Here is a 17,395-nt window from a genome sequence, read left to right on the forward strand (position 1 = left end):
TTCTACATTCAGTCTTTTTAATTGTTCATCTAGAAGGTTATAAAGATATTAACTTATTACCCGTATGTTTGGTTTTCAGTAGCGGGCCAGCAAAATTCCTTTGAAACATGCAAATCAGGCTAATGGAAGCCTGCACCATACTGCTGAATCATTTTCTCTAAATATTAAGGAGGATTCCTGTATGCACTTAACTTTTCCACTCAAAAGCATTGTGTACTGTGGCTGTGAAACTGGAAATGACAGGGAGTGGGCAGAAAATAATGAGGAAAATATACGTTTTAAATTGTTATGTTAATAGACGTGCTGCTGTGGGGATATACTGCTTTTTTTCTGAAGACAGAAATTATTAATGGGATGTTGTTTCTCTTTTCTGAATTTGCAAATAAAAATGCAGCACTATGTTACTGAGGTTACTTTTTCAGAGTTAGCTTTGCATTTGATTCCATAATACTAATTTAAATGTTTTTGGAATATCTATGAAGCTGCAGTTTACAGTACACAAATACCAAAAGGTGTTTATATCTTAATAAGAGCAGTACATTCTTGAGAGATTTTTTGTTTCTTCTAGCAGAGGACTAATACTTAGCTGTGTTTTCTTTTTTGGTTTTGATGGGTTTTTTCCTCCTCTGAGTGAGGAAGTTTTAATATCTAGATTGACTAGAGCTGTCATTCTAGCCGTGCCGAAAGAACAAGAGCTGACAAAATAGATCACAGCCAGTCTTTTGCATTTCCAAAGATAGTGTTTGATACAACCAAATGAGGGATGACAATATGTCGGGACCGTCCCTTAAAGTTCTCTGGGAAGTCTTTTTGTAGACTGGAACTGCATTATTTAGCTAACCGGTTACGCTGAGTATTTCAGGTCCCTGTATTTTGTTGATTGTCCTCACTGAAGTCTAGTTGCTATGGAGCAGATTTAAATTAAAAGGTGGCTTTGTTGTATAGATTAGTAATTTTGCTAGTCTTTGCCTTAATTATTTAGTAAATGAACTGTTCCTCACTTACAACAAATAGTCAGCTGGCAGCAGGAGACTGTTCCTTGACAGACCTTTTTTCGACAGGATCTTTGCTATGGATTCAGATCTGGGCGAGCTCACGGTGTCGGGGCTGGCTCTGCAATCCTGCTTGTCCCGCCGTGTTCTGTAACCCCTCACCTGCCGTTGTGCATACGTGTTTCATATCTGTAAATAGAGCTGTCAGGCTGTTCATTTTATTTTTCAGTTGGCAGACACCATCAGTTTCCATAGATGCACTGTTTCAAAGAGATCAATGCCAGTGTTTGCAGCCGTGAGCGTCAGGCTATAGGTTCCCTTGGTGCCTTTGTTCACCCATACTTCGTGGTTTGCACCATGTGTCTACTACTTGCGACCTGCGCACAGCTTTTTTCCTCTTTTGCTGAGTAAGGCTCTTTTGGCTTGCTTTAGTTCCCGGTTAGCTTTTCTGTAGCTAATAGCATCGTGCCTGAAATAGGGCTGTGTCTCTGAAGGCTGAAATCATCACGAGGTGAGCGAGTGGAACTCAAGCTCCACACATTGTGTAGCTTTTAATGGAGACGTGCTGAGAGTCCTTCCAGGCGGTCATTTTTAGTCTGAGTGCTTCTCATCCAAGCTGTGTGCTAATGTAGGCTGCGTGGAAATCAGAGTTGTGAGTGAGAAACTGCTTTTTGCTGTGTGTTAGGCTGCATGTAGTGCCCTGTGGTCCCTCCGCAGGCCACATTTGAGTTTCAATAGCAAAATATTCAGGAAATGCTTTCACCTCATCCCGTTTTTCTTTGTTACGGATTCAGAGCCCAGACTGAATCCTGGGGCATCAGCCTTACCTCCCTGGAGTGTGGCTTCTGCTGCCTGGTACGGAGCAGAGAAGCCCACCCAAGGCTGCTGGAGGAGGCAGTAAAGCAGCAGCAGCGCATCCTTTGGTCCCATTGGCGCAGCAGCGAGGAACCGCAGGGAACGCGGCACTGCTGCCTTCCCTCCAACTCCCCTCCGGACTTCACTCCCCAACTTGTCTGTCTCTGAAAAGCGGAGAAGGGGCGGGGGGGGGGTGTCAGGTGTCACCCAGCCAGCCTGACAGCTAATGTTTCAGGGAAAATGGCAGTAAGAATGTCTGTAAAAATAAAAATTGCTTTGTATTTCAGTGTTGCTTACAGGCTCACAGGTTTGACTGTTAATCTTTGTGTTTATTCCTTTTAGATATACATAGTTCAAGTCAGTATTTATCCAAGGCCTTTCTTGCTATATGCTACTTCTCTATACTCTCAGAACTAAAGGGAGCATTGTTAAATTACTGCTTTTTGCTGCAACATAAAAGACCATTTTATTAATTTTTCATGGTTGCAGGTGGATGCATTCTCTTCTTCGTGAAACCCCACCTGGTAATGGAAAGGACGGTTATTTAAGAAATACCCACTTTGCATGTATTTTTCTGCTTGAAATTTGATCAAATGATGAAGGAAGGATTTTGAAGGTGTTTCTGCAGCTCATTATGAATTCTATGCAATGCAAAGTCTCAACTTTATTTTTGTCTCAGAAGAACATGTCTAATATAAAATTCCCTTTTGGCAAGGAAGAGAGATCTTAGGATTCCACAAATCCAAGTTCTTTTGCTTATGGCTATGTCCCAGTTGAAACGTTAGGTTTTCCTTGGAGATCTTTCACAACCAGGAACATGATTCTTTCAGCTTCCTGTGTAAACTGGGTAATTCTCCGGAGACGCTGGGAAATGTGTGGTTCAGCCTGGCAGCACTAATCCAAAAAGACACAAAAGGGAAGGATGAGACCCCTGTGTTTGGAAGCATCAAAGCGTAGAAGCTGGTGCAGTCAGATTTGGTTAATCTGTTAAGGTTTTCTTTATATAAATATCTATACATTTATATTTTTTCTATTTATAAATGCAGAAACTTGAATATTTCAAAATCATGTAACAATACACAATGTATTTCAGTGTCACAGCACTCTCCAAACTATCAAGCTGCAACAAGGTCTTTTACCATCTCATACCAGCATACTCTTCACGCCAGTCCCTCTGCTGCCTTCTCCTCATCTCATCCAGGGTGTGTGTTCTCTTTCCTCTTGCTTCTTCCTCCCCTCTCTTCCTCGGCTGCTCTCTCTTCATTGCCTCCCAACCACTGAACTTAACCAGCCACAGCTGCACCTTATCTCCATCGGCCAACCCGCCGCCCCTGAAGCCAGCCCACAGTTGTATATTATCGATGATAATTAACCCAGCTTCATTCCACTACATTTTGGTAATCTCTTGTTCATACGATGGATTTCTTTCTTTTGGGATGTGAAAGGAAAGTAGATCAGCTTGTGATTTTCAGACAGTCATACTTTGTTTTCATTCCTTGTTCAGGGGAATGGGAGAAACAAAATTAATGGTACTTTGTTCTTTGCACCTACAGCTGACAATAAGTAACAGCAATTAAAAAATCAGTTGTGTGAACTAAATATTTTTGTTCACTTAAGAACAAGTGCTGTACTTTTTGTCTAGACCTGGAAAAAAGTAGAGTCCTTTAGCCCCATTTTTTTCTCTCATGTTAAGTAGTGGTCAGTTTTAATAAGCAACAAGATGCCTTGATTCACACACGTTATCTCTGCCTGCCTTTCCAGGGGCCACAAGCGCAAACTGGATGAAGACGATGCTGCCAGTGAATCCAGTAAAGAATCCAGCAATGAAGATGAGGAAGGAAGCAGTTCTGAAGCAGATGAAATGGCAGCAGCGCTTGAAGCAGAATTGAACGACTTCATGTGACATTCATGCAGAAGGCGGAATTTGTGATGGTATTGTACTCCTCATAAACAGATCGGACTTCAGATGAGTCCCTTATGTCAGTACTCAATGTTTTTCCAAAATGTGTGTGTATATTTTGCAAAGCAACACAAGAGGTGACACATTATTTTACAAAATCGGAAATAGATGTTTTTAAGGTGTTTTACTAAAGGAAAATATACTTTTTTAAACAAAAAAAAGTATTAAATGGGACTTGGTGTGCTATGCCAAAGACATGTTAGGAGCTCTGCAGAACCTTCATATACAGGACAGTGATACAAAGATTTGTGATTGAAGTACAGTAACTTTTTAAAAATATCGCGGTCTGTGGCATATGGGTGAGAGTCTTCAAAAAAAAGGAGGAGACAAAGGAGGTGGAATTGTCTGGGTAGTACAGCAGGAACCTGAGGAACTGGTCATCCTTTTCCACAAATAAATGCTATCAAATATAAAAGGATTTTTAAAATAAATGAACGATTTATATTTGTATAGAAACAGAGAATGTGATATGCAAGCTTTGTGAACTCTGCACTTGACCCACCTGTCATTTGCTTCTGAGATAATACATAATGATCAAAACTCATGTTTTTAAGTTACTTTGTGGAATAGTTGGGTTCTTTAGGGTCATCATTTAGATTTATAACTTTTCTTCTCTGTAACCGGAAATTTAGCACAGCATACTGTTGTGATCCTGTACTGCCATGAGAAGCATATTCACCCATTCGTGTTGTCTTGGAAAGAGCGAGTGCTACTTCAGTCTAGATAGGATTTAATTTCTTTGACAAGAGTTCTGATGTAAAGTTTTTGTATATTCTATTTCATATTTGACCCACAAAACAGATTTTCTTTCATTTAATAAAAATTCATTTTGTACACTTTGTTCCCCTTTCTTGTTCATTTGCTTCCATCAGGTAGAAGGCACTTTTCCGTGTTGTCTTCCCTTTGCTCTGCATGAAAATGATGAAAAACATTGAAGACAAGTGCAAATTTGTAAGTTCAGGCAGAGGAGAAAAGCACTGGCTCAGAAGGTTTGCTTTTCTGTGGGATGTGAAGTCTGACGTTCTGGTGTTTTCTCTGGTCTCTTTGGCCTCTGAAGGCATCGCAAGAGTTGCTGCTCTGCTGCTGAGTTTCAGAGGGGAGAGCTGTGGTTTATTCTCAATTGCTAGCAACTGCAGAGACAAATCCTTTTAAAAACATGTTTGCAAAAGAAGACTCATTAATTCAGACGTCATGGTTAAAGGGAAGTACTTTCTGGTGCAGAGGTACTTAATTTTGTCACTTAGCAGTAAAACAGAATATTCCAACAGAATCCCAGCTGGTTTACAAATAACAGCCCAGTTTTCAAAGCTTCATAATGGCAATAAGAGGAAGACTGAGAAAATAGGAGAATTTTTTCAGGTTAATACTGCTTTTCCACTTCAGAACACAAGGTCAGCATCTGCAAGACAAAAATGGTGTTTTATGTGGAAAAATGTCAAACTTCATGGACATTTACACAGGTGCCACGTTGTTGAAGTCTACAGTGACCTCCCTGCGGTGGCTCTCTGTGAAAACAAGCAGGTTGTCTCCAGGTGAGTTGCTTTGTATGACAGAAGAAAAAGGCTAATGCTTGTGAAATGGGAAGTCAAAATACTTCTTTTTTTTTTCAGCAACTTAAACGCAGCCTCCCCAGCTACCAGAGGGATGATTCCTTGCAATTAAATATTAAAATGTCAGGAGTTGTGGGGTACGTTTTGTGCTTTTTTAAATCAAACCCTGGTGAAAGAATTTGAAGTAATACCAACTTTTTGGGTTGCTGTGATGCTGCAAATGACCTCACAGCACAGATTCTGGCGGACACCCGCTCTGGCTGCTGCTCCACATGGCAGCATTCAAGCCCTGAATGTGAGCACAGCCAGCGCACCGAGCAGGGCAGCGCTGTTGGCTCAGCCACCTTCCACCTGGGTTCGAGCTGCTCCTCGGGCACCATGTCCCTGCCACGGGAGCTGGCTCGCCGTGCTCGTGGGTCATTCCATACGTGGGAAGTTTGACAAGGCTTTTGGTGTGAAAGGCTGTATCCCCTTCCCAGTTTTATTTTATGGCTGATGCTTTCGGTTTAACTGGTGGTGTGCATGTGTCTGGGCAGGAGTCCTAAAAGCAGTCAGCACTCCACTAGACCCAGTACCATCTGGACCCCTAGGTAAACACGGAGCTTCCCGCCAGGCTGAGCTGCATCTACCAGAGATCTGGTGCCGGCGAGGGCTCCTCTGCCTCCATGGGAGCTGCCAAAACCCGCAGCCGGTACCGCACGCTGAGCTCCGGGCAGGCAGCACACTGCCAAAGCAAAGCCAAGCTACAACTGTTACGACATGGACAATCCTTATTTTGACTTGAATTATTCAGGTAGCTCTAACAACCCCTGCTCTCCCGTCCTTGAGGTGTGGGAACCTAGTAACGGGGGGTGAGGGCAGAGACACCAACCCACTGCTCGCTGCCAGAGCGGTCCGGGGGGTGCTGAGCCTGCTCTCTGCAGGAGCAGGCTCCTGTTCGCTCAGGTAGCTGTATCAAACTGGGCACCAGCCTCTCTGCCTGGGCAGGAGAGAGAAACGGAGACTCTAAATTTAATAGATGAGTTAAATGCCCTGGCTAACCTGCCAGCGAGAAGTCTTGATGTACGAAGTTGCCACTCACTCCCACTAACTTAGGATTTTTTTAACATGCAGGAGCACCCTAGGAAAGGCAGCCAACGTGCTTTGTGAAACGGCTTTTAACTCCTTATTAAGTGACCCACATCTCTTGACTAGTTGTTTTATCCTATGTTCTTGCCCTACTTCCGTAGCCAGCAGGGACCTGCTGCTGGGAAGGGCTCGCAGCACAGAAGCAAGGGCCAGACTGGTGCTGAGGCGGCTGAACTTGCTGGGCAGTGCTGGTCTGCAGGGGAACCAGGCATGGGAGTGAGCACAGACAGGGCACGCAGTGCGCCTGAGGGCGTGCTGCCACTGCTGCGAGGAAGGGCAGCTTCTGAAGGTCCGGCGGTCCTGTAAGAACAGGTAAGGCCAGGCATTTCAGTGTAAAGTTTACTTTTCCCACCTCAGTTTGCTGGCAGCAGTTCTGAAGAGAATGGGAAGACACCGCAGCTCTGTGTAGGGGATGTGGTGGGGTCCGTGATAAAAGCAGAGCCGGGCAGCGGCCAAGCTTTTCCCTTTGTGCGTGTGCTGGGCAGGAGGGGGAAGACGAGGGAACAGTGTCGCTTAGTGCCGAGATGTGAAAAACTCCAAGCATGCAAACACTTCCACTGTCGGGTTTTGTGTGTATGTGGAGTGGGGCCTCAAGTTCTCAGTGTTGGGTAATAACATCCTCTGCGGAGGGTGGAAAGTCTCAACTTCCTTTCTTAGCAAATCCACACACAAACCTGGAGCTACACCTAAAGATTTCTCAGCTCTGCCTAATTTTACTACAGTGAACCGTAAGTTGAGGACAAGTTGGAGAATGAACACGCAGAGGTCCTGTTAGGGAAGTGGATCTCTGCATAGCTGGAAATCAAGCGTGAGAAGTCTCCCAGTTCTCGCTGCCTGCATGCAAGCTTTTATACATTTGTTTTTCCTATCCAATACCACCTTCCATTGTCATTTCAGAAGTGTTTGGAGCCCAGCACCCGGCACAGCCTCCTCTCCCCTCCCCCCAAGGGACGGGAGGCAGTAGTGTCTGGTCCCCCAGGGAGCATTACCTACAGCAGGCTGCTTTGCTGCAGCTGCATACCGTGGGCTCTGCCTGTTGATCTGGCTGGTTTGTTCTGCACTTTCTTTCTAATGAGATCTTCCTTCCTACTCACACATCATTAGTAGTTGTTGTTTTTTCGCGTTGTTCTGACTGCACCTGCCTTTCCCCTCCCCATCTGAATCACACCAAAAGACTATGCAGCTTATGCAGCGCCTCTTCTTGCAACCACATCACCTATCAGATCTCCCCATAAAAATTCCAAAACCAGCACTAGATTTCCTTCCCCGGCACAGGTCCGTCAACGGGCTCCTCCTCATCCTGACATGCTGCTGCTCTCCCAGCTGCCAGTCCAGCAAAAGCCTTGGATTCCCCAACCATGAACCCAGCAGATACAGAGGCAGCTCTTGGGCATGGCCACAACGGTAGGTATAGAGTCATGGAATCATAGAATAGTTTGGGTTGGAAGGTCATCTTAGTCCAACCCCCGTGCTATGGGCAGGGACATCTTCAACTGGATCAGGTTTTTCAGAGCCCTGTCCAGCCTGGCCTTGGATGTGTCCAGGGATGGGGCATCCACAGCCTCTCAGTGTCTCACCACCCTCATTGTAAAACATTTCATCCTTATATCTGGTCTGAATCTACCTACTTTTTAAACCCATTCCCCCTTGTCCTATTGCTACAGACCCTGCTAAATCCTGTCCTGTCTCTCCTGTGAGCCCCCGTTACGTGCTGGAAGGTAGCCCGGCTCAGGAACGGCAGGAGGGTGAAGGACATGGTGCTCCACCTGTTGCACACGCAGTCATTACTGTGGTGCTGGAGGCTTCCCCCACCTAGGCAAGTCTCAGTTTCTTCCAGGTGGGAAAGTAGCTTTTCATTCATAGGAAAGTTGTTTTCATTAAGAGTCGTTGACTGGTTTTATTTTATATATATATATGAGCTATAGCAACAGAGCAGTAACAAATAGTGCAGAGAAGTGAAAGCACTGCCTTTTTGCAGGCTATGTGAGTGCTTCCATGTGGAGGGAGGAACATCTTTTGTCTAAGCAAACTTTATTCCTCAGTGTCATAGGGCTCATAACCGTAAATGAAGAAACTCACCTTTGCTTCAGCTCTGGGCTCCCATGAATTGCTCAGCTGGACCATTCCCAGCCCCAGTAAGGTCACTGTCCTGGCAAGCCAGGCCAGCTGCTTTCCCGCATCTCCACTGGGCCCACGTGTACCCCTGTGATCTTTCTCCTCCAAGGAAAAAGAAAGACTGAGCCCTCTGTCATCAGTACATGCATATAAACAGAGAAATTCATGGAATCACAGAATGGCCAAGGTGGGAAGGGGCCTCTGGAGGTCATCTAGTCCAACCCTGTGCTCAAGCAGGGCCACCAACTGTTGGCTGCCCAGGACCATGTCCAGTCTGGTTTTGAGTGTCTCCAAGAATGGCGACTCCACAGCCTGTGCTCAGTCACCCTCACAGTAAAAAGATTTTTTGGTTTCTTTAGGGGATGCGCAAGGGGAAAAAGAACGAGCACAAGGAGCACCATTGCTGTTGTATATGTCATTACAAGCTCCTTGGCTATTCCATGCTGGCCAAGACAGAGGAGGCATAAGGCAGGTGTGGTCCTCACTGTTGTGTTCTTCAAGAACTGAAATTTTTGGATGACTGATTGACAGGATCCTGTTGTCTTCTGCCAATCCTAGCCACTGTACAGGAGGGTTCCCTACCCCATGCTAAGAAGAGCGTGGATTTTAATACATATGTGATGGTTTTTTGAGCCCCTTCAGATTTTCATGTGGGAACAAGGCTTGAGAAGGATGCCAAGCACTTGGAATGCAGGATTGCTAGAGCTGTGGAAAACCAGAGATGAGCTAAAAGCCAGGGGCCTGGTTTGCACCACCTCTGTTTCTGCCCCAGCCAGTTATGGCTTCACACTTTGTGTTCTTTGTCACTTTCTCATTTTGCTGGAGGAGCAGAGATGACCTGTGGGTTGACCCCAGAGCATGATGCTCAGATGTCCCAACCCAGAGCACCAAGGTCATTTACTTGGCAAGATGGAGCCCAACTTTGACACAGATTCTGTGCAGTGTGCGCTGAGCGGAGGCTGGGTTTGAGGTGTGTGCATTACCCTACGCTGCTAACACGCACTGCCACTTGTAACCCCCCTGGAGCTCTCTCACCTCTGCAGGTCCTGTGCCATGTGCTGCCGCGTTGATGGAGCCAAGCACCTGCTTCAGACAGCTCCCATGGCAGAGGGCATTTCCCCTGTGGGGAATTCTTTGCTCTTTCTACCTCCTGTCCTAATCCTCTTTCCTGACAAGACAAGGAGCCAATCTGGTCAACATAAGCATGTATGGCACTTCTACATATCTCCGTCCCAAGAAGAAGCCAGACTGACCTAGCCGTTGGGTAGGTTTAGAGGCATTTTAAAGGTCAAGCAGATGGTAAGCAGAGGTAAGAAAAGTGTATTTTAGTGCCGCAGCGATGGGATGGACAGCGGTACCCACAGCTTGCTAGGCGCTGCCCTCTTCCACTGAGCTGCCCTCTGTGAGCTCGGGTGACCCACTGGGAGACTGGGAGGGGGAGGGGGGCCAGGCCTTCCTCCCCACTCACCGCCACTCTCTTCCCCAGGCAAACTGCCGGAGCAGGCAGACAGTAGCCATATCACAAAACCACGTTGGTTTTAACAGGCGATGACAAAAGGTCCATCCTTCTCTAAGTTCGTTGTAGGACATGAGTGATGCAGATGTGTCTCCTCTGCCCCTTCCACATCTGCCACAGGAGGGCTTGGAAAAGCAGATTGCGGCAACGTGTCTCTGCTCATGGGAGCCGCAAGGGAGTAACCCTGGCCAAGGGTGCCTGGACGGGCTGCCCCCTCCTCCCGTTCCCTTCCCTACAGGAGACCAACAGCTCTAAGTCCCCAGGAATGTTTGCCCGCCTTATCTGTCAGATTTTGGGTGTTGTTGCTCTTTCACAACAGGCAAGCTGTTCTCGCTCAAGCACAACCTACCGTCGCTATTGATCAGCTGTCAGCAGCAAAGCCCGCAGGCAGCAGCCTCCTCCTCCTTGCGCTGCCGCTGCCGCAGACTGAGCGCCAGTGCCTTTTGGCAAGGAGTACAGCAAGGAGTCAGAAGAGCTTTTTATCTTCTCAGATCCACGGCTACAGATATGTATGACCCTTTCAGGACGCAAGTATTAAATGTGTCACTTAGCGCCAATATAAATGGTCCTTGGGAAGTTCTCTGTTTTAATTAAGTGGATGAGTTTGGTCCTCGAAGAGCTCAACATGTACTTGGGTGAATAAATGTTTTAATAATTCAATTTTGTCTCTCCTAATCTTATAGCTGCAACCCACAGAAAAGCTTTCTTTTCCTTGACACTGAATACCAAATGAAGAATGCTCCATTTTATTTCTCTGGTTTTTACTTTCTGTCCTTGGATGCAAGCTCTGAGCCAGGCTGTGAGCCCGCAGGGAGCCCCACCACGGGACCACGTGCACAGCAGTCCTGGGCCAGCGCCACAGTGTGCACCAGCAGCCAGCATGGCACACTGCTGTGCTGTCCCTCGGGGGCTGCCCCCACCAGGGCAGGGAGCCCCTCTGAGTGTGTCTCGGAGCAACACCCGCTGTCCTCCAGCATCCCTCTGCTCCACTGACCATCGCCTTCCCCTCGCTGCTGGAAATGGCATTTCAGCTGGCTTGCATGAAGCACGGTATCACAGACTCACAGAATGGTTTGGGTGGGAGGGGACCCTGAAGAACCCCTAGTTCCAGCCGGCTGCCTCAGCAGGGATGCCCTCCCTGCAGCTAGCCCCCAGCTCAGTAATTCCAGCCACTTTTTGGCATTTTGGTTTTCCGTTGCGCTTTCAATCTCTCTCCCTTTTTAAAATTTAGAAGGCAGCTGAGGAGATAAAAGCAGGCCCCAGGTGGGCTATGGGAGGGGAAGGAACAGAAACTCGGCAGGCTGAACGCATTGCCAGAGGAACTCACCTCTCTGATGGAGGCTACGCTTGGCGTGCATTTCCTCTGAGCAGGCACATCAGCCAAGAAAAGGTATCGGTCGTGCATTTTTCCAGCTCGTGGTACAATGTACAGTGTAGAGGAATGAAACTACGTTGATTAACAATATACAGCTGTGGGCTGGCTTCAGGGGCGGTGGGTTGGCTGCCGTGGGTAAAGTGCAGCTGTGGCTGGTTCCTGCTGAGTAGTTAAATAGCTCTAAGGGGGATGGAAGAGGGGCACTGGGTGAAGAGAGACCTGGAAGAAGCAGAGGGAGGAGAGAGAGCGCTCTGGAGGTAGGAGAGGCAAGGAGAGGGATGTAGCAGAGGCAAGAAGCAGGGTGGACTGGCCTGAAGAGTGTGAGGAAAAAACACGAACAGTAGATGAACTGTTGAAACCTTGTGGGGGATCAGTGGCCGTGCTGGGGCGAGGCGTGCTAACTACTTATTGAAGTTAACCTGGGATGGGATGGTAAAAGCCTTGCTGCAACCAGTCAGTTTTGAGAGTGCTGTGACAGTACAGTTGTTCCTGATGGCCCTGCGATGGGAACTGCAGCTCTGTGGTGCGTGCCGGCATTGTTCTGCGAGGCTGTGACCAGATCAGCCTGTCTGCACAGGCCGTGTGTTTCTGGGGAAATGGGGGACACGTGCCCCACTCTGCCACGCTGTACCCAGCCACTTCTATAAGGCACCACAACACAGGTGTCTGCATGTCACAAACACAGTGTTTGTGCTTTTAAAAAAAAAAAGTGGGGTGCTTTTAAGGGCAGGAGGAGAAATCTGGCACGGTGACCAAGGCTGGACACTGTCAGCAGTCTCCCAGGGGAAGGTGAGTGGCAAAACAGCAGTTCATCAGGTCAGAAACTGTCCCCTACGGCAGGTCCTGGGGCTGCTTGCAGCTCAGTGGGGTGGTACCAGGCCCTTGCTATCGCTGTCCTTGCAACTAGAATTACACATGCCATCGAGCAGAGGCCCCTTACTTGCTTCAGTACAGAGGGTGGCTCTGCTCATCTGCACACCCCACCTACCCACAGGTGCCAGCTGTTGCAGGGCAGGGCTCAGTGGCAGTCGCAGACTTCTGTGACTCTTATTTTAATTGCCTTCATCTGACATGGGTGAGGCTAAGGCACTAGCAGCTGCAGTGGAAGTGCCAAGGAATAAGTCCGTGAGTAATTCCTGTTTTATCCCCAGCTTATATCATTTACCTCATTATGGTACTGCCTGCAGCCTTCAGCTGCTCTTCACTTGCTCAGTTAATAGATCTCACATGCCTCTGCGCCACGTCCCTGTCTCAGCTAAACTAACTCTGCGCAGGCACACCAAGGGAGCTCGCCGTGCCTGCGGCCGGGGGTTAGCATGCTCGCAGTCCTGCACCTGGGACGCAGCAGCTGCACACAGAAAATGTAAGGTGTTCAAAGAGCAGCCCCCAGCCACAGCACCCTGCCATGATGCAGCACACGCATGGCGTGAGCAGCAATGCAGAAACGGCTGCTCGTTTCAAAGAGCAAACGCTGATGGCATTGCCCATGCAGGGGGGGAGCCAGACAGACTGAGCTGCACCCCAGCTGCCTTGGCTGCAGCGAGCCCAGGGAAGGGGCATGCAAACAGCCCCCCTGCTCCGGGCTCTGGCAGGGCTGGGGGTAGCAAGCCCTGTGCCAGCATGACCCGTATGCTCCATCGCCCCGCGTCCTCAGCTGGAATCCAGGTCTTGGTATTAGGGCACAAAATGGGGGGCTTTGTTCAGATCCTGCCATTGCCTGTTGTGTTGGTGCATGGCCCTAGTGCTGCAGGGGGCTGTGGGACACCACGGGGCTCCCAAAGGGCAGCTCCCACCTGCCGCACGCTGCTGGGGCTCCTGTGCTTTGAACCCTGAAGGCTTCCAAGGAGCCCATGCTGGCTGAGGAGGTGCTCTCTGGCATCTCTGGAAGCTGTGATGGACCACTTTCTGGCTCAGAGGTTGGAATTCAGAACTAATCCAGGATGCTCTTCTAGGTCATTGTGCATGCAAGCCAGTGGTATTTGGAAACCTGGAGAGCACAGAGGAGAGAGTACTTTCATTGCTGAAGAGCTTCCTGATGTAACGTTGAAGGCTCAGTGCCTGCAGCTCCATTGTTACGATGTTCACCTGGCTTCCTTGGAAGTCATTTAGCTAATCAGTATACTTTAATACGTTTGTATCTCTAAACGTAGCTGCACAACTCTTGCAGTGCACTTCTGCTACAAAACTGCTACTAACCCTCTTCCCATTTAAAACTGTAGTTTCTGGCATCTACTAACTACAATAATTTAGTTTGCACTTTAAGAAAATGGAAATTTTTTCCTGTACTCCTTCAAACTTTGCTTCACCAACCTGAAAGTATGTCTTGGCTGCGCTGTGAAACAAGCACAGCACCAGTAAGTGTACCTGGAGATTTTTAAGCTAAGCTCACAGCTTTGTGAGGGTTTATATGAAATTCTGCATGTGAGGGGCTATGAATAATAATAACAGTGCTCTTGAGGCAAGTAGGTGGAAAGGTGTAAACAATGTGAGATTTCCCCACTGGGCTGAAATGAGGCTCCTTCAAGTCTTTTGTGAAATTTCGAAAACTGAAAGAAATGTTTTCTGAGCAGCACATGGACTGCAGTATTGAGAACAGGTTCTTCCAGCGTCAACAAGCAAGCATCCTGCCTCAGAAATTGCAGCCAAGCATTCTCAGAGCAGAGTATCTTTTATATGTGTGTGTGTGTGTATATATATATATATTCACTCTATGTTCTGGTATGTGAGATAGGGCACTGGAGGATGCATCTGTTTTCCAGCAGAGAGGATGTGAACAATGTATTTTGAAGAGGATTTAGATCTCAAAAATAAAGTCTTGCTATGAAATATTCTATGAAACAAGGAAGCTAGACCAAGACTCGGCAATACTGGGCTGAGAGGCACACAAACCACCCCAGATACCAGCGACTTCCATGTAGTGGCACAAATACGGGGGTCTCACAAAACTCATGAGCATCCGTCATCTTTCAGACAGCTTTTGGCCCCGTAAAGACTACCTGAGATGCAGGCTGAGTGCAATCTCTTTGGGGCAATTGGCCAAATTTCCACTTGCTATTTGCTATCCATTACTCAGGCATTTTGGGCCAAACATTTTAAAGTTTTTTCAGTGTCCTGTAATTGTCAATAAGCAATTCTTCACCAGTGTTTGCAAAGGTTCCAGGCTGCCTGGCTAGCTGCATTCACACGAACCAGCTAATCAAAGCGGTGGTGTGTCCTGCTTGCGCCTGCCGCTCCAGGGTCTGTCCAGGCCCCCGGCTGCAAGTCACTGTGGTCCCTTGTGTCAGCCCAGGCCAGGCCCCGTGTCAGGGTCGGTCTCAGCACAGGCTGGGGGTGAAGGGATGCAGAGCAGCCTGCGGAGAAGGACGTGGGGGTGCGGTGGGCAAAGCGCTGGATGTGACCCAGCAGTGCCCACAGCCCAGAAAGCCACCTGTATCCTGGTGGCATCACCAGCAGTGTGGCTGGCAGGTGGAGGGAGGGGGCTGTGCCCCTCTGCCCGGGTGAGACCCCCTGCAGTGCGGGGGGTCCCAGCACAGGACAGACATGGACCTGTCGTAGCGGGTCCAGAGGAGGCACAGAAATGCTCCGAGGGCTGCAGCAGCTCTGCCGTGAGGGAAGGCTGGGAGAGCTGGGGTGGCTCAGCCTGGGGAAGAGAAGGCTCCGGCGACACTCACTGCAGCCTTCCAGCACGTAACGGGGGCTCACAGGAGGGATGGGACAGACTTTAGCAGGGGCTGTAGCGATAGGACAAGGGGGAATGGCTTTAAACTAGAAGACGGCAGATTCGGACTGGATGTGAGGAGGAAATCCTTGATGATGAGGGTGGTGGGGCACTGGCACAGGTTGCCCAGAGAGGCTGTGGGTGCTCCATCCCTGGGAACGTCCAAGGCCAGCCTGGCCGGGGCTCTGAGCATCCCGATCCAGCTGAAGGTGTTCCTGCCCGTGGCAGGGGGGCTGGGCTAGATGGCCTTGGAAGGTCCCTTCCTACACAAACCATTCGGTGATTCTATGACAAGCATCAAGACCCTGGAGCTGAGCTGCTGCACCAAGTTGATTTGAAAACTAAATTTTGAAAATATAAAAATAGGCTTTTAGCAGCCTGCCTGACAGAGGCAGAGATGCTGTGTGGGCAAGCTGTTCCAGAAGATGGCTGTGCAATGGTTATTAAGAGCTGTACTTCAATAACAACAGTGCTGGGAGGTTTCCTTATTAGAGTGATAAGCAAGTTTCGATTTCTTCCTCACCGAGACCTGGAGGCAGTGCTGTGCTTGGTTAGCTCTGGTGCATTATCCTCTAACAGCTAAGCAATATACTTCACTTGAAGGATAAATAATAGAGTGTTTTCTCTCTCTCCCCCTTGCTCCCCCTTTCAGAATAGCATCTTCTATTGTTGGTTATTGTCATTATCATCTAATTTCCCCAACCACTGCTTTAACAATCATTTCCTAGCTTCTAGGCATTAAGCAAAGATTGCTGCAGCATAATTAGATTAATTTAGAGACTGACTTTGAACAGCATAATTGATTTGAATTTTATTCTGTTTTCTCTAGCTACTTCTTTCACTAAAAATCACAATGTGGCCAGGCCTGTGAGCCCAGGCATGGGCTCAAGTCTCCTGCAGGCAAAGCCCCTGTTAGTGGGAGTCCCACCTCGTGAAGGGGGTACCTTCAGCCCTGCTCCATGGCCCCCACCTCCAGGCAGGGGTCCCCACTGGGCTTTGTACCCCTTCCTTCTGCCACCCTCTGCAGGGCTTCAGGTGCCTGAGAAATCAGAAACCAACTTGCTCCTCGGGCATCACTGTGGGGCTCAGGCTTATTGTTGCTTGTGGAGGAGAAAACGAGCTGCGGAGGAGGCAAGAGCCAGGGCCAGGGTGGCGGCACTGCAATTGCCTTTTCACGGTGAGGACTGAAAGCCCTGCTCTCGGGCTGTTTGGCAGGGACCGCTCAGGCACAAAGACGAGGGGTCCCATTCGTGTGAAGGTTCCAAAGGCTGCTCCTGGGGCAGCACTCACCCTGCCTGTCACTGCCCTTCGCAGCTCTGGCGGTGCTGCCCGCTCCTCCACCGGGCTCATCGGTTCTCCCCTGCTGCAGCTGGGCCTCCGCAAAGCCCCAGGGGTCGGGGTGCCAGCATGGCAGATGGTGGCCTTCACAAAGGGAGGAAGGCCAGGGAGCTGAAAAGAAGCACATTATTTCCTCACCCGCTGATAAGCACTGCCACGTGCCTCTGCATCCTGCAAGCTGGTGGGACCGAGGTGACAAGTGTCCCCAGGCAGCAGCCCGTGGGGCTCTGAGGGACCTCATGCTGCACAAAGGGCTTTGTTTTCTGGCACAGCAACGTGCACATGCTGCGGCACGGGGCACGGGTGCTGCTGCCCACCTGGCTGTCCCCACGGGGAGCCTGCTCTGGGGGCACTCGGCAGGCTTGGCTCCAACGCCATGGTGGCATCTCCAGGCATTTAGCTGTGTTGCTACCGTACCCGGCACAGGACGCGATGCGCCCTGCTGTGATTTCTTACCGAGTTTTGATTCCCTCTGTCTCCTACCCACAGGCACAGGGCAGGGATCACCCCACAGATGATGCTGTGTTCCCCAGGCTGCCTTGCCGGGTCCTTGCAGGGGACACTTCCCAGGGATCCCCAAAACAGGCTTCCCGGCTCACCCCCAAAGCTGGCTTTTCCTGTGCACATCTGCTCTTGATTTTTGTCATACATCTTCACCAGTTGTTAGGGAATGAAAAGCCTTGGGGTTTTAATTATAAAGTAGATCAATTCAGCCGAGCAGTGTGGCTGCAGCCTGTCCTCCTGGGTAGCTCTGAACTCCCAGTGCCACCTCAGCCCCCCTCGGCTGACCACAGGGGTTTGCAGAGGTGCTCAGCATCTGCCCTTCCAGGTGTGGGAAGGGGCTTGTC

General features: G+C 49.0%; 1 protein-coding gene across 1 annotated transcript in view; it reads left to right on the plus strand.

Annotated features, from left to right (window-relative positions):
* The window catches only part of CTDP1 (CTD phosphatase subunit 1), a 111,474-nt gene extending 106,831 nt beyond the window's left edge, over nucleotides 1-4,643 (plus strand). Inside the window, exon 13 of the mRNA XM_037379542.1 lies at nucleotides 3,609-4,643. Coding sequence (XP_037235439.1) covers nucleotides 3,609-3,750 — 142 coding nt within the window. The 3' untranslated portion in view covers nucleotides 3,751-4,643. The remainder of the gene's footprint in view (nucleotides 1-3,608) is intronic.
* Nucleotides 4,644-17,395: the final 12,752 nt, after the last annotated feature.

Source organism: Falco rusticolus, chromosome 3 (genome assembly GCF_015220075.1).
Source record: "Falco rusticolus isolate bFalRus1 chromosome 3, bFalRus1.pri, whole genome shotgun sequence".
Taxonomy (NCBI): domain Eukaryota; kingdom Metazoa; phylum Chordata; class Aves; order Falconiformes; family Falconidae; genus Falco; species Falco rusticolus.